A 9,880-nucleotide genomic window follows, 5' to 3' on the forward strand; every position below is an offset into this window, starting at 1 on the left:
TTGCCAGATACCAAGGAAAAACAAGACCAAGAGCCCTACTAGGAAGTACTTTAATCTTTTTTCTTAGTAAAAAAAAAATTGCAAACACTAACAGTTCACAACATTTCAACAACAAAGTACTGGTTGAGAGAAGTTTCCAGAAGCTCGGGATTCTAGAGTATTAGGGATAAAAGTTGGTACCCTGCTTCACTATAGATGGATGGCATAGGTCATAAATGGGAGACTTCTGGCTACTAAGCCAGTTTCAGAATGCAGTGGAATGACAATTCCTTCTATAGTGTCCTCTGAATCTTCCTTCCTGTCTCCCCTATCCCTCAGAAATGCCACCACATAAAGCCCAGCAGCAGTTAGCTTAGGCTCCAGTCTTCTTGGGTAAGAAAGGGGGTGAAGAGACAGGGAGGTCATTCCTGAGTCTCCATGCTTTCCTCTTCCTCTCCTTGAGGTGGCTCTTCTGTATTCTCCTCCTCTTCCTCTCCTTCCTTCTTCTCTGGTGGCTTCTCATAAGCCTTTTCTGAAGGTGTCACTATCACTCCATCCCAGGTAGATATTTCAGAAGCAAGATCTAGAAGAGAAAAAAGGTGACTTCAGACAAGTAGCCCAACATACAAGTCATGACCCACACAGTGGAAACAGTAAAACATGAGTAGTGTAGAGTTTCTTTGTAGATCACAGAGTACCGTAAAGAACCCCTGTCCCACAGTGGTCACTCACAGCTGGCATCACCCTCCTGGCCAAGGATCTTCCTAAAGCCACCATGTGAGAGGATTCGGACCAGAGTCTGAGCTGTGTAGCAGACCATATCCTGAGGGAGAGCACAGTAAGGGTAAGTTAGCAATGAAAATCAAAATACCTTATTTGACTAACATTCTCATGAAAAGTGAGATAAAAACAACTTCTAATTTCAAGACCAAAGTCTGTGAGAACCCCCAAATCCCTGACCACTAAAAACCACATTCCCTTTGCCTTCTGACCAGATATTCAAGAGTGGGGCACAACAGACCATTTCAGAGCTGTCCCAATACCTGCTGTTCCAGAGTCATGACTGTGTGTACTCTGAAGTTGCCACTCTCACAGGGGTCAGTGATACCCACCGACCCTGGCAGGAAGAGTCCTGCAGCCAGAATCTGCAAGCATCGTCTGAAACATGGAGAGGTATCAGAAGAACACACAAGACAGCTTACATCCAGCCCCAAACCCAAAGCAGCATGCTATACCTGTAGGCCACATTTAGGGCCAAAGGCTGTCTGGTGGGGTTGTTCATCACAGCATAGTGCCCCTAGAAGAAAGTGAATCTGGTAGGTGTGCCATAAAGTGGCAATTCTATCTTCAAACAAAACTTTAAACCATCAAGAAGAAAACTGGTTAATGTCTAGCTAAAATTTTAACGCTGAGAAGCAGTTCTGAAATGACTGCTCGTTCAGTAATTTCTCTCCGTTACCACATTAACGAAATGACAGCAGTAATGAGAAAAACAAAGGTGCAGTAATAACTACTCATTTAACTGAATACTCCAAAAGCCCAAAGAAATAATAAACATTGAATCTTTATTGGATTACTTGTCCACTAATGAGATTTCTTTGTTTTTCTTTCCCCTTTCCGCCTCTCCCCCCCATTTCTTTTTAATCTGTACCAAATTTCATATTCTGGTAGGTTTCAGAGGAACTACTGTAACATAGGGAGGATCAGGAATTCCAATTGCCCTTCATTACTTACAAGTAGGTCAAGTATCCAGGGAGTGAGGGGCTCAAAGCCAGGGAAACGAATCCTCAGGTCCTTCAGCAGCCTGATGAGCACTTTAACTCTGAAGGTAAGAGGAACCAGGATTAAAAGTAATAACGGATCATGAAACAAACTAGTGAATATAACAAAAAGGAAACAAACTCACAGATATAGAGAACAAACTAGTGGTTACCAGTGGGGAGAGGGAAGAGGGGAGGGGCAAAATAGGAATAGGGGATTAAGAGGTACAAACTACTATGTATAAAATAAGCTACAAGGATATACTGTACAACATGGGGGATACAGCCAATATTTTATAATAACTATAGATGGAGTATAACCTTTAAAAATTGTGAATTACTATGTCGTATACCTGTAACATAATACTGTACATCAACTATAACTAAAAAAAAAATAAAGTAATAAGATTTTTTACTTCCACACCTAAGGTACAGAGATGAAGCTATTTCCAGAACTATACATTCCCTTCCCTCAACCTAAGTTTGCTTACTTAAAGTAAAAATCAAAATCCAGACAGAAGATCACAGCCAAAAATGTTCTGTGAGAGGAAATATTGGGGTGGGGGGGTGGGGTATCCTGCTGTTCAATGTAGTTAGAAGGATTAGGATATATCTTCACTCAAACAGGGAGGGACTCACGTAGACTGAGAAGCATTTTCCTCAAACCAGCGGGCATGTCGGATGGCTGCTAAGGCACTCTGCAACACCTTGATATCCACTAGAAGACAAGCATGACATCCACCAAGATGAAACATTCCCATTACTGAGCAAGCAATTCAATCCCACTGCCACAGTCCAAGAATGTGAAAGGAGGACAGGATAACAGAGTAATTCCTTAAACCACCCCCCGTGTTCCCCAGATCAGCAAGTCACCTGTCCAAAAATCACTATTCCTCCCCCAAACCAAATCTGGAAGCATGAAAGAGCCCCAATTTTCTCTGAAAGCCTACCCCCTCCATAAATATTTCCTCAGTCCTTTTTCTTAAATCGTCAAACTGCTTTCTTGGCCATGCTGGCTTTGACAATTTCACTAGCAAGCTGGTAAAAACTGTTTCCAAATTACAGAGGAAGACAGCAAAGTTTGGGGGTAAACATAGTTTGTTGCTATTCCATATGTGACCTTTTGGGACCTAAGTAAACTCAACAACACTTTATACCATGTTTTGAATTTCCCCAAATTTAACAGCAACAGAATAAAAAGACTAACAGTGGAGTTCTGGGTCCAGTTTTCGGAGATTGGGTGGCACTGTTGTAATGAGAATCTTCACTGTAGCATCAGAAGAACTGATTTCAAAGCCAGTTTCATTGGTCAGCATGGTCAAAACTGCAAAAAGAAAAATCAAAAGCTGAAACTCATATTTCCATTAGATGACCAAAGGTAAATCCAGGATGAGGGTGGGGGAACAGATAGGGTTTTTAAAGTTTATTTACTTATTTATCTTTCTGGCCGCACTGTGCAGCATGTGGGATCTTAATTCCCCGACCAAGGATGGAACCCATGCCCCCTGCATTGGGAGCTGGGTATCTTAACCACTAGACCACCAGGGAAGTCCCCTAGATCGATTTTTAAAAACACCAACAGTCCAGAATCAGAACTGAGAATACAGAGTTTAAAAGTAACGGACATCAACTGGATTTTGAACGCTGGCGAACTCTGCCCAAAACTTCCCCAACCTAAAACTCTACATTCGCTCTTCCTTCTAGCCTGACCTGACTTTGTTAAAATGACATTATAATCATAGAACTGGCTCCTGTGACCACTAAATTACATGTTCAGCAACAAACTCAAACCTTCAGAAGGATCCTGTGCCCTTAGGCTCTCCACGACCTTGTTCCCTAGTGCAGCAACGGCTTCCACTAGATTGAAACAACAAGAGATAATGAAGATTACAATTATTTATGTAGATTTTTCTATACATCTCTGCACTCTGATTTCTGCTGGAGCAAGGACAAGCAGCTGAATGAAACTTTTACAAGGGGAAGCTAACACAGAGACAGAGAAATTGGAAGGCTCAGGGAACAGGACACCTCCTCCTATATATACACACCTTTTTCCACAGCAGGGTTTCTTGTCAGTGGGACTAATGCCATATTGGCCTGGATAATTCTTTGTTTGGGGTTGGGAGGTAGCATCTGTCTTGTGTACTGCAGAATGCTTAGCAGCAACCCTGGCCTCTACCCAAAAACATTAGCCCCAAAACATCTCCAGACAATGCCAAATATCCCCTGGGGAGCAAAATCACCCCCAGTTGAGAAACACTGCCTTATAGTAACTGGCCATATTCTTTCAGATACAACACACATTTAAAAACTAAATTTCCCATTTGTCTTCCAAACAGCCTTTCTCACAAGAAATTTGGGCTTTAAAGATCCCTATGCCTCAAATCCAACTGCTGTCTTCTGCTCCTAAGGCCAGAGAGAGGTACACTCACATGTTGGCAAAATCTTTAGGATCACCACCAGGTCAGCCACATTGTGTCCTGTAGTCATCGTTCCCTTTTTATACGATCCGACTTGTCGGACTTCTTCAATTTGCTGTTGGAAAAGGGATTTCAAGAAGAAAACTCAGAAGTGAGAAGACTGCCTAGTTCCCCTCAGAACTCAGTTACAACACAGCTTATTACCCGGATTTGGAAGTAGCAGAGTTCAAATCATATCCCCAAATAAGCACATGAAAAGCCTGGTTCATCATGGTTAGCTGACAGTAACGATCTAAGTCTGGTCCCCAAGATCAGCACTACAAAGGAATTCCACTGTACTTTTCTATTTTAAGAGTGGCTTTGAATAGGCATCTGCAGAAATAAGAGACAGGAGCCAAGGAAACTTCCACAAGGCTCCCCTTTCCTAGGACTAAATCATCAAAAACTCACCACTTCAAATGTCCCTGGAGCCACAATCAAATTGTCAATCACATTGTTAATTTTTGTCACCAGAGAAAGGATAGAGGCCTGAAAGACAGCAGGAAACAAAAATACCCTCAGGTGAAACACTGTAAGCAACTTCTCACCAAGCTTGAATATTTTCCCTTAATCCCTTCAACAGGAGATGAAGCAATACCTGCACGGGCTCTGAGAATATCCTGACCCTTCCAGCCTTGAATACTTTTTGATCCCAAAGATAGATTCCCCAGTAAAAATATGAATGCACATGTAATTTGTTTATATATTCACCTGGCGCTCTCCCTCTACCCACAAAGAGAAATAAGAAGAACGATTAAACTTTCTGTGGAGTTTAGGCTCTGATAACAGTAACCTCACCAGTACTTATTTACTTCTTTAGCTTTCTTTGAGGAACCTCAGGAAGGAAGCCAAAATATACCTGTTCAGCAGAGTTAGGAGCAAGGTCCTGATTCCTCTTCAGCAAGGCCTCACTGAAGGAAGTTTCATCAGGCGCTGGCTTGACCCGGGGAAAGGCCATTTCACACTAAACCAGAAATAAACAACTACATACTACTTACCAAAAATAATATACAATAGAGATTTTCTTTCTGTTGCCACAACACAAAAAAATTGAAAACAGAAAATTCTACAGCACTTATTTTTACTCCTTAAGATGTTCAAACAAGGACAGAAGCTGGAGGGAATATCCATAATTTAAGCTCCTACTACTGTTACACTAACAGATAAGCCAGAGATACCATTAACTGTTCAGAACAAAGATTATAACCATGTTACTGCCCACTGTGGCCGAGGGACTGTCTTCCCCTTCCAGCTTACACTGTTTACGTATGTAAAGCGACACACGGCTGACTCAAACCCACCCCCAACTCCACTCACTAATCCCTTTCTCTGCAACTACCACCTGACTTCATTAATAGGGAGACGCTGGGCTCAACCACAGTTGAACAATGGCCAAAGTACTCACCAAATAGAAATCAAATGGGATATGTGGCACAAAGGGCCTGAACCTAAAATACGAAAAACAATCCAAATTACTCACCACAGAAATCAAACCGATTGCGCATAATGGGGCCAAACTCATTTACCAGGAGAGCATGCAAAGAATGCTTCTAACCCACAGCTGGATCTCACAAAGGCAGGTAAGATTAGTCCACTCCAAACTCCTATTTAGATGACTGAAATGGAAACTAACAGCTGCAGAGATGCTAAAAACTGGCACTCACCCTCCTCCGGGGCCTCCTCTGGAACCAAAGCGCCCGCCGCGACCGCGGCCTCTGTCACCCCTAGAAATGCATGAATAGATTTTAACTTTGTTTTGACCTCGTTGAAGCAGTCTCCACCATACCGGCCACATGATTTCGAGTTAGCCTACCTCCATCGCTCTGCACTTCCCTTTGGAAGCCAAGCGATCCCATTCCCACTTACACTTCTCCCCCCCAATTCCAAGTGCCCAGCCTCATCCCCCATGACCTCCGCCTTCTGGATAAATTAATCACATCAAACCTCACATTGAATGCTGACGGGGCTCAGTGAGCCCTACAAGAAATGCCCCATAATTGCTGGGACACTCCAACCCTAAGACTTCAGAGACTAACGTGACTGCTCATTTATTCGTTCACGTGGTAAAAAGCATCAGGCATATCCTATATGTCAAGCACTTGGCACTGAGGATGCATGAGGCACGTTCCAGCCTTCTCAGTCTAGATCGGGGGGGTGGGGAGTGCCCCTCCTGGGACCTGAGGACACCCCCTCATCTGAACACCCCAGAGACCGAAGTGTCGAACCTGCCTACCCACTCCCGGGCCCCACCCCCATCCCCGGCCCGAGTTTCCCCGCCTCCTCGGGCCCCGACCTCCCCCACTCTCCCAGCCCAGGAGCTCTCAGGTTTCCGTGCAGCCCCTAGATACACGGCCCTTTCAAGTCCTCCGACTTCTTTCAGCCCAACTTCCCACAGTTTTCGGTCGAATACCCGAAACCTCTCTAGAGCACCCCACAGCCCTTACCTCATGTCGTCCTAGAGTCCGAACAATGGAGGCCACACCAACCGCCCCTTTCCTCCGAGGAGCAGACAACTGGAGAGGCGGCCTGCCGGCGTGTCCCAACAAACTCCGGCGCGATTGGCTCCCGCCGTACTCCGCCGCTTGTGCCTATTGGTTTACTTTGGTAAACCGGCTTATGAACCAATGAAAAGCGCCTACTGTGTCAGGAACTAGCCAATAAGAACGGACTTGACAGTAACGACTTTTGCAGACACTAGGGGGTGCTGTGTAAATAAATCAGGACGGGTAGCATTCAGAGAACTTTCTGTACAGTTCATGGAAAATCATTTTTCGAAGCAGCAGAGTGGCGCAGCGGAAGCGTGCTGGGCCCATAACCCAGAGGTCGATGGATCGAAACCATCCTCTGCTATCGGTGTGCTTCCTTATTTTTCCTTCCTAGCAGTTTTAATTTTAAATTTCTTCAATAAATGTAACAGCCATACTCCTACTTTTTCCTCTCTCAAAAATGCAGGCTTTAGAAGCTGTTTTTGCCATCAGCAAGCGAAATGGAACAGGAAGGGACTTTATGTGACTGTGAACACTACACGTTTGGATGTGGTTCACAGAGGCTAGAAACTTTAGGCAGGAGAAGCGGCTTTGAGTATGTATATTGATTGAATCGGAGGGGGAAAATACTGATGGTGAGGGACTAGCAGGGAAACTGAGACAGCCTTTGCAAAAAGAGCTCAGAAAAAGAGCGCAAGGGAAGTGACAGGAGAGAAGGACCAGACCCCCTGCCATTTGCCCAGTTTCCCCTCATTTCTCTTTTCCTCACTCTACAACTTCTCTGGCGGATTTCACCCTTATACGAAGTTTCACAGCCACAGATATGGATATACTATGGTTGCATTTACATCAAGCATATTACTATGTGCTTTCGTCCTTCTATAATCCTGTTTCTCCCCCTTCTTGCCTTGTTTTGCATTGATTACTATTTATTATTCCTTCCCTGCCTCTGTCAATTGGGAGTTACACACTATTTTTCTACTCTTTTAGTGGTTACCCTAAAAATTACAACGTGCCTCCTTGAACTGGCAAGGTCTAATTTTATGTAATACTTTTACCCTCCTCGTGAAAAATGAAGGAATACTTTAATTCCATTTGCCACCGTCACTCCCTCCAGAACTATATATATTGTTGTGTAACTTTTTAAAGTACTATATTGATACTGATATACTAATTGTAGTATTATTTACTACAGCAAAATGCACAGATCTTAAGTCCACAGATCGATTAATTTTGAGTAATGTATTCTGCCCATCACACAAATTAACATAAAGAACATTTTTATCACCTCAAAAAATTCACTCATACCCCTTTGCCCTTCCCTTAGAGACAATCACTATTCCAATTTCTATTATCATAGATTAGTTTCGTCTATTCTTCCCATAAATGGACTCACACCCTATGTACTCTTTTTTGTCTAGCTTCTTTTGCTTGACACATTTCAAGATTCTTCCATGTTTTTGCATTTATCAGCAATTTGTTCCTTTTTATTTCGGAGTAGCATGCCATTGCATAAATATTTCACAGTTTGTTTACCCACTCTCCTGTTGATGAATTCAGGACCTCCAACTGGCTGAGACACAGGCGAGCACATCTGGGCTCTTTCCACTTTGGAGCCATTATGTATAAAGCAGCTATGACCATTTTTGTACAACGTTCTTGCGGTGAGATGCAATTGTTCCTCTTGGGTAAGTGTAGGTGTATACGTTTACAGAATTTAAATTCCGTGTATATGTTCAATCCCACAAGACATTAATGCTTATTAATTAAAGCAGTGGTCGTTGAGATTTGCCATTTTTAATGCTCTTTATTCCTTCCTGTATCCCCAACACTCATCTGGAGTAATATTCCTTCCGCTTGAGAATTAGTGCCCTTCTGCTGGTGGCTAACTTTCTTGGTTTTGGTTTTTCTGAATACATCTTTATTTCACCTTTGTTTTTGAAGGACATTTTCTCTAGATATGTAATTCTAAACTGGAAGTCATTTTCTTTCAGCACATTTATAATATTATTTTACTATTTTATGGCTTCCATTTTTGCTGTGAAAAAAATGTTGTTAATCAAATGGTTGCTCCTCCGAAGGCAACCAATCCTCTTTTTTCTGCCTATTTTTAAGATTTTATATTTGGTTTAATTTCCTGCAGCTTCACTCTGATGGCTCCAGGTATGGATTTCTTTTTTTTCTAACCTTGAGATCTGCTGAACTTCTTGAATCTGTGGCTTGATGTATTTCATTTATTTTTTTAAGTTTCTCAGCCATTATCTCTTTAAATATTGCTTCTACCCTATTATTTCCCCCCCTCCTAAGCTCCAAATAAAGGTGTGTCAGACTTTCTCATGGTATCCTTTATATCTCCAACCCCCTCTTTTATATTTTTCATTCCTTTGTATCCATGCTTCATTCTGAGTGGTTTCTTCTGTCCTTTCTTCCAATTCATTACTTACTCCTCAGTTGAGTCCAACTTGCTCTTAAACTCATGAATTGGTTCTTAATTTTGGCTTTTGACTATTTCAGGTCTGGATTTTCTGTTTACTTCTGGTTTATCCTACTCCTAGGTTTCCCCTAGGAGTGCAGCCTTTCAGGATCCTAACCCTAAATAGAAAGGTGGTTTACCTAAGTAATTACCTCTGGGGACATTTGGACTCCAAATTTGTCTCACTTGCCCCACACAGCCTATTTTCTGCCACCAATTTTGGATCAGCGAATGACTCTAGGGTAAAAGCTCTCCTATTGCTGGTCTGCTTTCCTGTCCTTTCATGCTCTCACTGTCTTTTAGTTCGTTTATTTTAAAAAGCATTTCATCTAACATTTTTAGTTGTCTGCAGCTCAGCTTGAGGATTGGACAAATTATTTAAGTCACCATTGTTGAAAGAGAAGCTCAATTACTAAGTTGGATTTCTAGTCTAGTTCTCCTGAGCTCCAGTTCCACTAATCCAATGGCCTATTGGACACCTCCACTTGGATATCTACAGGCACTTCAAAAGCAATAAACTAAAATGGTTATCTTCGCCCCGAAACCTTTCAGCTTCTTTTAGCTTCTCAACTAATGAGTCAATGTCACCTAGATTTCAGTTATTTGTATGTTCTTCCTGAATTCCAGTTGATTCTACTTAAAAAGCATCTCCCTATAGTGAACAAGACCGTATTATACATTTAAAAATTTGTTAAGAGGGTAGATCTCATGCTAGGTGTTCTT

At 42.4% G+C, this 9,880-nt stretch overlaps 1 protein-coding gene and 1 non-coding gene across 2 annotated transcripts; one reads left to right on the plus strand and one right to left on the minus strand.

Annotated features, from left to right (window-relative positions):
- Nucleotides 1–166: 166 nt before the first annotated feature.
- ILF2 (interleukin enhancer binding factor 2) lies at nucleotides 167–6,783 on the minus strand. Its single transcript, XM_067727847.1, has 14 exons — nucleotides 6,643–6,783; nucleotides 5,863–5,922; nucleotides 5,604–5,646; nucleotides 5,058–5,162; nucleotides 4,610–4,687; nucleotides 4,172–4,274; nucleotides 3,531–3,596; nucleotides 2,947–3,063; nucleotides 2,379–2,457; nucleotides 1,714–1,801; nucleotides 1,215–1,276; nucleotides 1,023–1,137; nucleotides 712–802; nucleotides 167–562 (listed from the first exon to the last, which is right to left on the minus strand). Exons 1-14 carry the CDS (start codon nucleotides 6,645–6,647, stop codon nucleotides 402–404), a joined length of 1,173 nt encoding a protein of 390 aa, XP_067583948.1. The 5' UTR covers nucleotides 6,648–6,783; the 3' UTR covers nucleotides 167–401.
- A 193-nt stretch (nucleotides 6,784–6,976) lies between these two features.
- On the plus strand, nucleotides 6,977–7,048 carry TRNAM-CAU (transfer RNA methionine (anticodon CAU)). Its single transcript has one exon. It is a non-coding gene; the product is annotated as a tRNA-Met (tRNA).
- Nucleotides 7,049–9,880: the final 2,832 nt, after the last annotated feature.

This window comes from Pseudorca crassidens, chromosome 2 (genome assembly GCF_039906515.1).
Source record: "Pseudorca crassidens isolate mPseCra1 chromosome 2, mPseCra1.hap1, whole genome shotgun sequence".
NCBI lineage: Eukaryota > Metazoa > Chordata > Mammalia > Artiodactyla > Delphinidae > Pseudorca > Pseudorca crassidens.